Source organism: Chrysochloris asiatica, unplaced genomic scaffold, assembly GCF_000296735.1.
Source record: "Chrysochloris asiatica unplaced genomic scaffold, ChrAsi1.0 scaffold00206, whole genome shotgun sequence".
NCBI classification, from domain to species: domain Eukaryota; kingdom Metazoa; phylum Chordata; class Mammalia; order Afrosoricida; family Chrysochloridae; genus Chrysochloris; species Chrysochloris asiatica.
Window position 1 is genome coordinate 4,343,721 of NW_006408724.1, and position 14,160 is coordinate 4,357,880.

Consider the following 14,160-nt stretch of genomic DNA (forward strand, 5'->3'; position numbering starts at 1 on the left):
CTGGAGAAGGATATCATGTTTGGTAAGGTGGAGGATCAGAGAAAAAGAGGAAGACCCCCAACGAGATGGATTGGCCAAGTGGCAGCATCTATGGACTCAAGCATGGCAATAGCAGTGAGGTTGGTCCTGGGTCAAGCAGTGTTTCATTTTGGTGTGCATAAGGTTGCTATGGGTCGGTACTGACTCGATGGCACCTAACAACAACAACAACAATGGCTTTCAAAAAAAACTTTGAAGATATTTCTAACCTCTTAGATGTACAGACATATGTGGTGGTAGTTAGTGCTTTAATCCTTGCATCTCAGAGTTGCCAAAGTACAGAACATCAGAGCTGTAAAAACCTAATAAGATAATGCTGTTGTTGTGAAGTACCATCACGTAGATTCTGATTCAAAGAGACCCTGTATAGGGTCCAAGGAGAGATTGGTGGGCTTGAACTGCCACCTTATGGTTAGCAGTCCAGTGCTTATCCTACAGCACTATATCAGGACTCCAATAAGATAATTAATACCACATCTGCCCTGCTGTTGTCACATGCTATCAGTCGATTCTGACTCATAATGACCCTGTAAAGAGTTTCTGAGGAGCAGCTGGGAGTTTGAACCGCCAACCTTGAGGTTCAAACTGACTTTGCAGTACACTGCATTAACTCCTCCCCTACCTCCCCCCGCCCAAAAAAAAGAACAAAGCACTGACATTGAGTACATTCTGACTCATAGATGATTGTTGTTGTTGTTAAGTGCCATCAAGTCGATTCCGACCCACAGCTACGATAGTTGACTGATAATTCTCATCTTTTCTCAAGGACAATTTTGAGTCTCCAAACGACTTCCTCTAGGTCTTCAACTCCCTTTACACAATGTCCAGTGAATATATTTTTCCTTCATGTTTTTTACGTATTATTTTCTGATAGAATTTAAATCTTCACGATGGAATTTTGGGGATTACCTTAATCTAAGGGTGGGGAACATCTGGCCCATGAAGTCAATTGGTGTAGCTCTGCCAATGCAACTGAATTTTCAGCCATCACATTAAGTACTGTCAAGTCGGTTCAGACCCATAATTACCCTGTATAGAGTTTCCAAGGAGCAGCTGGTAAGCTTGAACCGCTGACCTTATGGCTCAAACCAACCTTGTAGTCCAGCACATTAACCCACAGCCCCACACCAGGACGCCTCTCTTTCTGTAGGTTCTTGTTATTCTCCTTGGGTCCTCATTGGCCTTTTCTCACCATTTTTACTGAGAAATCCTAGTTGGCCTGATCTATTGCAGAAGCCTCCTAACTGGTTATCAATAAGATACAAATGAAAATGGGTGTGAGTCTGAAGATCATTCCAACAGTTGTGTTATTTTGGTCCATCACATTGTTGTTATTGTTGCTAAGTGCTGTCCAATCAATTCCGACCCATAGCAACCCTGGATAGGGTTTCCAAGGAGCAGCTGGTGACCACATTATTATTGTTGTTGTTGTTGTTGTTGTTAGGTACCATCGAGTTGGTACCGACCCATAGCGACTTTATTCACAGCAGAACGAAACTGCCCGGTCTTGGGCCAACCTCAGTACTGTTGCCATGGTTGAGTCCATCGATGCTGCCATTTGGCCAATCCATTTTGTTGGGGTCTTCCTCTTTTTCTCTGACCCTCCACCTTACCAAACGTGATATCCTTCTCCAGTGACTGGTCCCTCCTGATAATATGGCCGAAGTATGAATGACAAAGTTTGGCCATCCTGGCCTCTAAGAAAGAAGCACTCTGGCTGCACTTCTTCCAAAATGGAACTATTGGTTCTTTTGGCAGCCCATGGCACTTTCAGTATTCTCCTCCAACACCATAACTCAAAGGTATCAATTCTTCTATGTCTTCCTTATTCACTGTCCAGCTTTCGCATGCATATGAGGTTATTGAAAATACCATGGCTTGGGTCAGGCGCACCTTAGTCCTCAAGCTGACATCTTTGCTCTTCAACACTTTAAAAAGGTCTTGTGCAGCAGATTTGCCTAATGCAATATGTCGTTTGATCTCTTGACTGCTGCTTCCATGAGTGTTGATAGTTGATCCAAGAAGAATGTAGTCCTTGACAACCTCAGTCTTTTCTCCGCTGATAAGAATGTTGTTTATTGGTCCAGTGGTGAGGATTTTTGTTTTCTTTACACTGAGATGTAATCCATACCAAAGGCCGTGCACATTATGGGTGAGCTAATTAAATGCTTGGCCAAATATAGTAGGCTAATTTTTAAGTTGATAATTTTGTACTGCTGTGAATAATGTTATAGATATGCAAATGGCCCTTGGCAGAAAAAAAGGTTTCCTACCCCTGCAGCTTGGAGTCCTGGTGTGGTGCTGTGGGCTAATGCGTCCGACTGCAAAGCCGATTCAGCTACAAGGTCGGTGGTTCAAGCCCACCAGCTACTCCTTGGAAACCCTGTACAGATTCTCTATGGTTCAAAATCAACTCAACAGCACATAACAACAACAACCCCTGCAGCTTAATCAATGCCTAATCAATACCTTAATCAATTACTAGTTATAATCTAAATTTCTTGAGATCAATTATTCTTGCTCTAGGCAAGAATACTCCTCTGTCTGTCTCCTGTAACTTACCCTATACTTTTCCCTTTCCTATTTATTTGTATAGCCTTGTATTCTAAAATAGTAATATTATAAAAATATATTGAAATTAAAAGATATCCATAAAAATTTCTATAAAATGTTTCATTTCATTATAAAAACAAACAAGCCAGGATACCTTAACATAAATATCTGTATGAAATTGTCCCTTGAAGTCTTAGAATAATATTCACATAGCCTTTGAAATTAATATTAGAATCACTTTATGAAATTTTCAAGAAAATCAACTTTATTATCTTGCACTGAAATCTCTTTTTTTTAAAAAAAACTCTGATTAGTATTATTCACCTAATTTATCAGGCCTAATGATGAATATTCTTTGATAGTTTCCAAAGTTCACAGGAGTCCTCAGAGGATGAAAGTTTACCCTACTAAGGACTTTCAAAGATGATGATAGATATCCTGAAGATAATTTTGAAGGAGAATTACAAAATTGTTTTTGAGTAATGATTGTATAATTAAATGAAGTGTATAATAGTTCCCTATGGAAAGTACTTTAGAAGGGGAAATTTGCTTTTGGATGGATAAATTCTTTTATGTCTGGTAACAACTTTAACTTACTGTTTTATTGTCGGTTGCATGGTAGCGCCATCCAACAAACACTGGGCTTCAAACCACAAGGTCAGCTGTTCAAACCCACTAGATGCTCCATAAGAGAAAGATGAGACTTTCTGCTCCTGCAAAGATTTATAGACTCAAAAACACTATACAGGGCCACTATGAATTGGAACCAACTCAAGCACACTTAACAGCAATAATATTTTATTGTAGCATCGTGAAAGCCAGCTCAAAAGTTCTGTTGCTTGACTTAAACTATGTTCTCATATAGCTCATGCTTAAAACTTCTAATCTGTAAATGTGGAAAATATGCTCTGAATCATATCAATATGTCTGTTTTATTGTCTCTAGGACTATACTTGATAAAAAGGAACTACTGGAGTTTGCTCAACTTGGCTGTTATTTGGAATATGATCTCTTTGGTACTGAACTTCTTCATTATCAATTTAACCCAGATACTGACATGCCTGATGATAATAAAAGAATTAGAAGGTAAATATGATGAAATCTCTCATAGTATCCCCTTTTACTAGCTGTTCTGATCATCACATCTGGGTGAATATTAGCAAAGATTCTGAAAACAGTAAACAAGCTGAATCAGAGACTTGCATAGAAAAATAATTATTTTCTGTGTCAAGGAGAAAGTCTATAGTATTTCTAGGAGGAAGTGAATCATCCTAAGTGGTCAAAGGTGTAGCAGAGCCAGGGGCACTGACAGGAAACACAGATAAAACTCAACCCCTACCATACAATAAGAAAACAAAATACATTTTCCTCTCTTTACCTGTTGAAAATTAAAAATTAAATAAACTACTTCTTTTGCACATTGGCTATATTAAAGTCATCACCTACAATGAATATTTGAAATATTTATTGAAAATATTCACTGAAGTAGTAATTGCAACTTCAATGCTAAAATGTAGACTATCTAAAGACCAAACATCAAGTAAAGCTCCACTTTTCAGAACGGTCAAATATAAGGTGAAAATGAATAATTATAGAAGTTCTTCTTTACAACCAAAGGGGGAACTTCAGGAGGTTACCAGCATGGATCTTGGTCTACATGGTCACATGAAGATAAAGTACTCCAATTTAGGGAATCTGAGAGGAAAAGTAGATATGGGATGGACAAAGATGAGTTTAGTTGGAGTCCTGGTGTGGCACCATAGGATAAGCACTCGACTGCAAGGTCAGTGGTTCAAACTCACCAGCCCCTTCTCAGAAACCCTATACAGGGTCTCTATGACTTGTAACTGACTCAGTCAATGGCACTTAACAACAATAGATGGTGTTCTCCAGTGGGACCCTGAGATAAGGATATGAAGCTCAGGGTAGAAACTTGAACTGAAGCATAGATGTATTCATCTTTGTTTTATATGTGCTCGTTAGAACTATGGGAATGAATGTGATGTCTCAGCAAAGAGGATAAGGACAAAGCCCTGGAAAACACTGACAATTAAAGGTTGAGCTCAGGAAGAGTAACTCAAGAATAAGTCAAGGAGTTTTCAAAGTGATAGGACTCTCAGGGAAATGCATTATTCTGGAAGGGCTTAAAGCAGAAGGGCTTGAATACCTATGGATTGTACAAGCAAGAGGCTTTCATTCATTCCACAGTCGGTAGAAAAGAAGTGAGGAGTGGGTAGGAGGTGAAAAAAAGGAGAGAATGTGAAGATGCTTGGTAGTAATGGGAAGTAGGGACATATTGCTGAGGAAAAAAGATTGCACAGGAAGATTTTGTTGAGATTTGAGCAACATTTGTCTGGCTGAGATCAAGAACAAAGAGAGAGAATTAATATATGAATACTTCCATGGTAAGGTGGAGGGTCAGAGAAAAAGAGGAAGACTCCCAACGAGATGGGTTGGCCAAGTAGCAGCATCGATGGACTCAAACATAGCAACAGTAGTAAGGTTGGCCCAGGATCGGGCAGTATTTCATTCTGCTGTGCATAAGGTCGCATGAGTCAATACTGACTCAATGGCATCTAACAACAACAAAGTACTACCTATTCTATAGGGTTATTAAATGATTTATTATTGTTGTTGTTTATAAGTACCATCAAATTGATTGCAACTCATAGCAACCCTGTATAGGGTTTCTGAGGAGCAGGGTTTCTGGTGGGTTTGAAACATGGACCTTGCAGTTGTCAGTCCAGTGCTTTTCCTACAGTGCTACACCATGACTACAACTGATTTATTTGAATTATAAATTCCATTTTCCATGTACTTCTTTTTTTTTTTTTTGTAAATTGCGTGAAAGTTTACAGGGCAGATCATCAGTTTTACATTCAATAAATCATACATCTTGTTTCATTACAGTGATTATAATCCCCTCCATGTACCATCAGTTAACAGTATTTCTATTTACTTTAGCTCTTTAAAAAAAAAAAAAGAAAGAAAAAAACCCTCAGGCATATATAATAATTTACACCACCAAAGGGCACACTCTATAAGTTAGCCTCCTGGTAGCCAGCTCTTAGTCCCTCTCTTCCCATGAATCTAGAGTCCTCAGCTGCTCCCTCTCTCCCTGTCCCCATCTCTGCCTCCATCTCTAGTGTCACTATTTTTCTGGATAAGGTCCCACATTCTGCTTGTGCTCTTCTCCCTTGATGGTCCTAGGGTCCTCTGTTTCTGGACTGTAAGATTGACTACTCACCCGTTTTTGTTACAGAATTTCTACCTTTACAATTGTGACAGTTGCAATTAGTCATGATAACTATTACTATTGAGTCATAAGAATCTTATCCCCATCTCTTTTTACCAGACCCATCTAGACAAGATGAAAACTATTCAGTGGGGACTCTTTCTTCCCCCACACACTCTTAAACTAAACTCCCTCTTGAAAGCTTGTAAGCCAGTCACTTCATACCTTTATCGCCCCCTCATTTTAGGTAGCCAATATCTAAATGCCCATTTTCCATGAACTTTTTGAAAGTATGCATAGCTTTTAGCAGATGATGTGGTGTAAAATATGGTAGTAATCTAATAAAAATCTGAGAGAATAATAAATATATGGTAAGGCTCCTAAGGAGAAAAATAGATAGAATCTGAGAAGCAAATAAAACGTTGGATAAAAGGAGCTATGTTTCCTCTATTGAAATGAGAGGAGAGGAGAGGAGTTATGATGTGAATGCAAACAAATGTCTAGCAAGAGAACTATGTGTTCTCTACTGTGCCCATGAAGTAGCCACGGTAGTATTCTGAGAAAGGTGGGAGTCAGAGCAGAACCTTGTAGAAGAGAATGAAGATTGGGAGGTTTAATGGAAGAAATATTGACCAGAGACATGTTATGTGTGAGGCCCAATTGAGGCTGGAGGTCATGACTTTATATTGGCACCTATGTACATTATTTGGTGATTTTTCCCCTACCCCAAAATATTTTGTGTTTTGGTAGTAGGGCCAGAGAAGATTGTGAGTAGAAGAAGAAAATATGAACAGAGAGAACCAGGGTTAGAGTTCTATCTGAAAGATGCAGTTGATAGCCAGTGGAGCAAGGAAGTAGTTGAGATGAGAGTTAGAGAATCAAATTGGACAGGGAAGAAAGTGTAGAAGGAATAGGCAGGTAAATAGGAATCAAGGGCAGGGTAAAATAATTAGAGGCTTTAATGAAGCGGGTGAATATATATGATAGAGGAAAAGAATGTGAAAAGTTGAAATGACCTATTGTCATTTTAGGGACTTGAAGTTTAGGATCTCAGAGAGGAAGTAGAAACAGAAATTGGTTATGAGTATAGAAGTCCTGGTGTGGCACTGTGGGTTAATGCACTAGACTGCAAAGGTTGGCAGTCCAAGCTCACCAGCTTCTCCTCAGGAACCCTATACAGGTCACTATGGGTCAGAACCCACTCGACAGCACTTAACAACAGTGCAGGAAACTGGTTGGAATGGGAGTAAATAAAACTGGAGCTGCTAATTGAAGTCAAGAAACTGTGAGGTTCACATATTGATGGCTGAATATATGCATACTAGAGGTAAGGGAAGATCTTAACCATCTTGGGTCCTTTCCTGGGCAATAGAGCTTTACATCTGTTTTCCTCCCGATGTCTGTGTGTTGACACTTTTTTTCTTTCTTTGGCGAACCAGTCTGTGGTGCTGTGGGGTAAGCACTCGACCTCAAGATGGTTTGAACCACAAGGTCGAGAGTTCAGACTCATCAGTCCCTCCTTGGAAATCCTGTACAGGGTTGCTATGAGTCAGAAACATCTCAGTGGCACCTAACAACAACAATGAGGAACCAACTGGATGACACTTAGCAACAACAGTGATCTGCTCCTGAAAAAATTTAGTCTCATTAAAAAAAAAAAAATTTAGTCTCAGAAACCCTAATATAGGGTTACTTGCTATGAACTTGAATTGACTCAGTGGCAGTGGGTTTGGTGTTTGGTATTTGGTTTAACAGTTAACAAAAAGGAGTCCTGGTGGCACAGTGAGTTAAGCATCAGGCTGCTAACTACAAGGCTGGCGTTTCACACCTACCAGCTCCTCTGTTAGAAAAAGATGAATCTGTCTGCCCCACAAAGATTTACAGTCTCAGAAATGGTGGAGCAGTTCTATTCTGTCCTATGTGGTAGCTGCAAGTCAGAATTGACTCAACAACAGGAGGCTTGACTATGTTAAGTTGTTAAGTGCCATTGAGTCGATTCTGCTGCATAGTGAAATTAGAAGATTTCTGAGGCTTTAAATCTTTGTGGGAGCAGAAAGTCTCATCGTTTTCCTGAGGAGCAGATGGTGGGTTTGAACCACCAGCCTTGTGGTTAGCAGTCCAGTGCTTATCCTATATTGTTGTTAAGTTCCACTGAGTTGATTCGACTCATAGTGGCCTTGCATAGGTTTTCTGGGGAGCGACAGATGGGTTTGAACCATCAATCTTATGGTTTAAACCAACCTTGTGGTCCAGTGCACTATCCTATAGTGCCACACCAGGACTCCTTATCCTATATGTTGTTGTTAAATACCATTGTTGGTTCCAACTCACAGGCATATGTAATTTAAAGCAGAGTGATGTGGTAGGTCTTTCTCATCTTTCATAGTCTCAAAAATGTAATTTCCTAATGGACGTACTCAAGATATGTTTTCCAATTCATCTTATTCTTCGCATCCAGAACCTACTTCCTTTTCCTAAGCGCCTTTGTGGCTGAGAGGGACCTTCTATGAGGGTCCCAGACCTTGTGGAACAGAAGATAGGGGATCCTTAGAGGGGAATCCATGAAGCAGAGGAAGGGGAAGATGATTCATGGCTTCCTCAGCATTCCTTCTTAACTCCATTTCGCTATTAGTTCAATAACTTAATTTCAGTTATCTTTTATAATGCCAAATGTAAACATCCTGAAAATATGGAAACACAACAAAAAATTATATATGCATATATGTTTGTGCATATCTGTGTATATAGGGAATCCGGGTGTGGTGCTGTGGGTTAAAATGTGCTGTACTGCAAACTCAGTTAGAATTACAAGGTTGGCAGTTCAAGCTCTTTGGAAACCCCATACAGGGTCGTTATGGGTCAGAAGTAAGGTGAAAGCACTGAACAGCAACGTGTGTATGTACAACAACAGCATGTGCTTTTTCTTCTTCTCTAGTGCTGTTTCTTGACTCAAATGTGTTGTTGCTGTTGTTAAGTGCTGTGGAATCAGCCACCAACTTTTAGGTACCCCATTCACAATGAAATGAAATGCTGCCCAGTTCTGCACCACCTACATGATAGGTTGGGGATCAGACCAGTGTGATCTATAGGGTTTTCATTGGCTAATTTTTGCTTCCATTGATAGATGAGTGATGCCTGTACATGAGATACAATGGCCAGGAATCAAAGGCAGATCTCCCATTGAAAGGGGAGAATCCTAACACTGAACCACTGCTGCTCTCTCACCCAGTTGTAGCTCCTGTTGCTTACAGAATGACCTTCTAGATGTATTGTTCCAGCACCCCATTACCCTCCATGTTTCAGGCAGTTGATCATTCATTTGCAATCCTTTTATGATCCATACTAATCTAGCTCTGAAGTGCAAGGACACAGAAGCAAGCTTCTGCCTACCTCTGGTTTTTTAACACCAGAAATTCTGTGTCTAACACCTGTTTTCAATCTTATGCTCCATTTCTCAAATCTTATTATATCTCTGCCTTTTTCACACTTTGTAGTCTCTCTCTAATATTTGTTTGCAAAACAGTAACTCATTTGTATTTCTATAATTACTGTAATTTTTTGTCTTCTCATCTGTAGTGGTTCCTCCCTTCTGGCAGTATCTCTGTAACTACTGTTCTTGCACACAATCACACAGCATGACGGGGAGCGCATATTCAGGAGTGAGCAGGCTAGTTCTTGGTAGTCAGGAGATGATTATGTTTCTACGGCCACAACATTATCTTTCTTTCTCAAGAGAACTAGTCTCCAGGTCCTTGACTTAATTAGTTCTAATGGTTCCCATTTTCAAATAACAGTGTCTTACCCATTATATTCTTTTCTTACTACTTCACAATTGAATACTTTTGTGTTTCAAGGTGTCATCCATGACATCCTATAATAATTATTTGTTTATCCATATAATACACCTTTGTAGTAATATCATTTTTTTCTCAGACAAGGAAAAGAAACAAAAACCTTAGGAAATGCTCCAAATATAGTGGGGAAAGTGTACCCTAAAAACTTCTGTGATATTTCTTTTCAGTTGTGGGTTGAGATGTGTTACACTAAGTTTTAACATTGTGGATATGTTCTGCCAAGTCTTTCACTGCACCACCACCCTCCCCACCTCATAATCATGTAACTCTCTTAGATACTTCACTTATATACAGTTTGTTCCAAAAGTAAATAAAAATCAGAACTTTTAAAATATTACATAAATTTCAATGAGGTGGATACCCCCGATGGCACAAATGGCGTTTACGTGACACTTATAGGGTGCACATGATATGAATGCAGAGTTCAGGACAAAGCACCAGGTTGGGTTTTCTTGAGCACTTGCATCCCTCCAACCTGAAAATAAAATGTCTATTCAGTTGATTCAGACTCACCAAACTGCTCCATAGGGTTTTTTAATGACTGATTTTTTGGAAGTAGATACCTAGGTCTTTTTTCTGGGGCACCTCTGGATGGTCACTTGCCACCAATGTCTTGGTTAGCAGAAAACACATTAACTACACCATTATCTTTTGCTTACCATACCCCCAAACCAAACCCAATGCCCATCAAGTAGATTCTGACTCTCAGCAACCCTATGTAGCGTTTCAAGGTGTATTTGCACCTTGAGTGTAAAATCTTCTGAGAGCAGACAGCCTCATCTTTCTCCTGCAGAGCAGTTGGTGAGTTTCTACCTTCTGCCTTGTTGTGGTTAGCAGCCCAATGCTTATGCCACAGCACTCCCAGGGCCTCTTAGGATAGCAGTTACTAAATATTACTCATAGGCTAGAATGTTCAGAAATGTGATGGAAACAAAAAGGATACCTTTCAAATAGCCTCCTGGAGGGAGTTGCTATCTTCATTTTTCATGGTCGGAATTTAGTGATTGACAGGACTATACAGATAAAATCCCATCCAAGGGTCTCTGCCTCTGAGTTGCATCTCCTAAAGTCAGAAACCCATAGAAGTCAAGATAAACACTGTCCAGTGTCCATACATATACAGATGTGACTGCCAGGAGGTGACTCACTCTAAAGGTCACAGCAGTTAACAAAGCAAAGAGGATTACATTTTTAGACAATGGTTGGGATGCTGGTCTTTTGGTCAGCTGACTGTAAATGTAAAACAACTCATTATTTTAACAACCCTTGAAATGGAAGAAAGGGAACATACATTTTTATTGGTCAATTTAATGAACTGCTTGAAAACTAACACCAAGGCAGAATTCCCCTAAACTTCAAACAGACAAATTGCTCAAAATACAGAGTTGCCTTTGCCTATCTGTTCAAAATGATTGTATAGCTTAACACATACTGTTCACTTTCAAACCTACTGATTTTTCCTTCAGAATGCTTTACTTGGACAAAAATTCCTCTCATCTATTTTAATCCCAAGTAGCCATTGATTTTATTTGCTAGATACAAGGAGAGAGAGAGAATGAGATCTGAAAAATGGGCCCACTAAAAAAAGGCATTTTAGAGAGGAGATCAGAATATAAATTCAGAACAATGTTATTTAGTGAAATGCTAAAGTGGTCATTCATTCAAACTGGCATATCCTATTAGCTTTCTTTAGTTCAGAATTGCCGGGCAACGTCATGAATATCACAGGCTAGAAATTTCTGTGTGCATAGAATAAGGATGGTGTTCCTTCTAAGATTCAGTCATATGTTTATCAGCAACACAGAATATTTATTAAGGGCCTCCCAGTACACATGCCACAATAAAAGGCAGTATCTTTACAATAAGCACAAATGGTAAAAAGTTTAAAGCACCCTGAAATATTTAAACGTGAGACAAATGCCAAATAATGAGTTAACATTTTTCACAGGGTGCGGTTCCTGGTGGATGAGGGTTACGGAGATCGAATTCTGATGGCGCATGATATTCATACGAAGCATCGGCTGATGAAATATGGAGGTCATGGCTATTCTCATATACTCACCAACATTGTTCCGAAAATGTTACTTAGAGGTATCACTGAGACTGCACTTGATAAAATACTAATAGAGAATCCCAAGCAATGGCTAACGTTCAAATAGAGTGACTGTTGATGTATTTGCACCTTGAGTATAAAACTTACAGAGAACATTCAGATGGATTTCAAACCAGCTGTGAGATATTAATCAGAGCTACATAGGACTAATGACTGATCATTTTCTTTTTATGAGAATTAGAAAAGTTTTACCTTCTCCAAAACTCTTACACTCACACCTCTAAAGAGTTGCTGAGTTTAATCGAGCTCTAGTGTGCCTTTTTAAAATAAATAAAGAACTATCTATTTCTAAACAATGATTTAAAGTTTATAATCCTTAAGTGGAATTTTTTTTTTTTTCCTTCTTCTTTTCTAGGTAATCTGTCAGCAACACTACTAGAAAAAATTTTAAGTGTTTCTAGTTAAATTACTCCCTTCTGGAGCAATCTAATGTTTCTTGCAATATTGATGATCCTACTAATTATCCTGCTGTTCTTTAATTAATGCTTAATGAATAATATGGCACTTTAAAATAGCTTTAGCAGCAAGGGAAGTTAAACTTTGAGACTGTTTTTCCCCCCAAAGGATACGAAAATACAGTGATTGATTTACAATGATAAAAATATTTTAGAGGGTTGATTATACGCTGTCCGGCTATCTATATATTTTAATTAATCATTTTTTATGCCTTTGGCTTTCTGGCATCCATTTTGTGGTGATTTTGGTTATATTTTGCAAAATTTGTGTAAGAGGGCATGAACACACAAGTACTGAATTATAAACATTGAATCATAAAGTCAAAATATATTACATAATATAATTTAATGAATCGTTACATTTATAATAACAAAGGCCACAATTTAATTGATAAGATATAATGCAAATAAGAAATGTTTGCCTTACATAGAGTCCCTTTATTTCCTTCACCTTTTGTTTTTCCTTGAGCCTAAACAGAGAAAATAATGCTTATTTATCTGAAGAAAAGGTCATATCTATTAGAAGTGACAGTCTGATTCTACAGCCTGCTCTTTAAGATGTACTCAGCCTTGATGTTTTTGTGTAATTTTTTTTTTAATGCTTACTTTAAAAACTCTTAGTGGATATGCATGGCTACTCATAAATTAATCTTTTGCTCAAATCCTCACTATGCATTAGATACCTAAAAAAATTCTCTTAAACCTTACTGTGAATTTTTTTTCATAAATGCATATGGTTAAATGAAAATAAAATCCACTTTAATTCATTTGAGTTATCTTATATATTAGAGGCCAAAACACATTTGTCATTATTCTTGATTAACCAGCCAAGTGTTTTTAGTCATATAAATCATGACAATTACTCAGTCCAAGGCATTTAAGCAAAGCAAACAGCACCTTCAGATGGGAACACCATGCATAACTTTTTTGGAAAGTTGAGTTTTGCTAAATAAAAGATATTTCTGTTGATCAAAAATGATCAAGCTTTCCATGGATTAGAACAGAAAGTACCATAGAGGAACAAGCCAGGAGGACAAACTAATTCCTTTAAATGAAAAAATGCAAATGGCCTTCACCAGTAAAACAAACAGATTTTTGAATTTTTGTTTTTTGTTTTTGATATCTACTTGTCAAGAGTCTTCAAAGGCAGCCGAAAAAGGAACAGATTTTTTTTCATTGTAATCATGAAAGTTGTCTGATAGGATATATATCAACATGCATTTTTGATCTTTTCGTTAGATTAAACAGATGGTTTTTGGCAGAGAGAAGGGATTTGTACTACTCTCAAAGTCTACTTTACTGTCAGATTTAATTCACCTCAGGAAAAAAAAATAATGATCATTCAAATGCACATAATTCATAAACACTGCCAAGGAATGCCACCATGTTTCTGCAGTCCTAATGTTAACTGTCTGCTCAGACTGCACTTACAATATTGGTTGGCATCTAATAATAGAGAAACCACAGACTTAATAGACATAAATATGACATATAGGGCATTTTAATCTAAAAAGAATTTTTACTTTTCTGGATAACTAAAGAAAACTCATGTAAATTACTTTGCTACTCTATATATTTTTTGCCACTCAAAATAAGTCAAATTATGAATATATATATATATATATATGTGTGTGTGTGTGTGTGTATTTATCTTTAAAATAAATTTTGCAACTTTACAGCCACTGTGCCTTATGGACTAGAGCCATATATATATATTATATTTCATCTAATATATATATATATAGCATATATTTATATAAAATATATACACTTTGTTGTCATATTAGTTATATGTGAAACTGTTAATTTTGAAATAACCTCAGGCCCCAGACTTGTAGTAACTATTTGAAGGCCTTACTTAGTGTCCCCTTGGTAATGCATGCAGTAGCTCAAATTAAACCTTTGTGCATT

General features: G+C 37.9%; 1 protein-coding gene across 2 annotated transcripts in view; it reads left to right on the forward strand.

The window, feature by feature from the left end:
* The window catches only part of PTER (phosphotriesterase related), a 52,116-nt gene extending 40,276 nt beyond the window's left edge, over nt 1–11,840 (forward strand). Inside the window, exons 3-4 of one of the 2 annotated variants that reach the window (XM_006872607.1) lie at nt 3,538–3,678; nt 11,630–11,840. In XM_006872607.1, the coding sequence (XP_006872669.1) occupies nt 3,538–3,678; nt 11,630–11,840 (352 nt within the window). The remainder of the gene's footprint in view (nt 1–3,537; nt 3,679–11,629) is intronic. The other variant, XM_006872608.1, reaches the window with a different exon arrangement.
* Nucleotides 11,841–14,160: the final 2,320 nt, after the last annotated feature.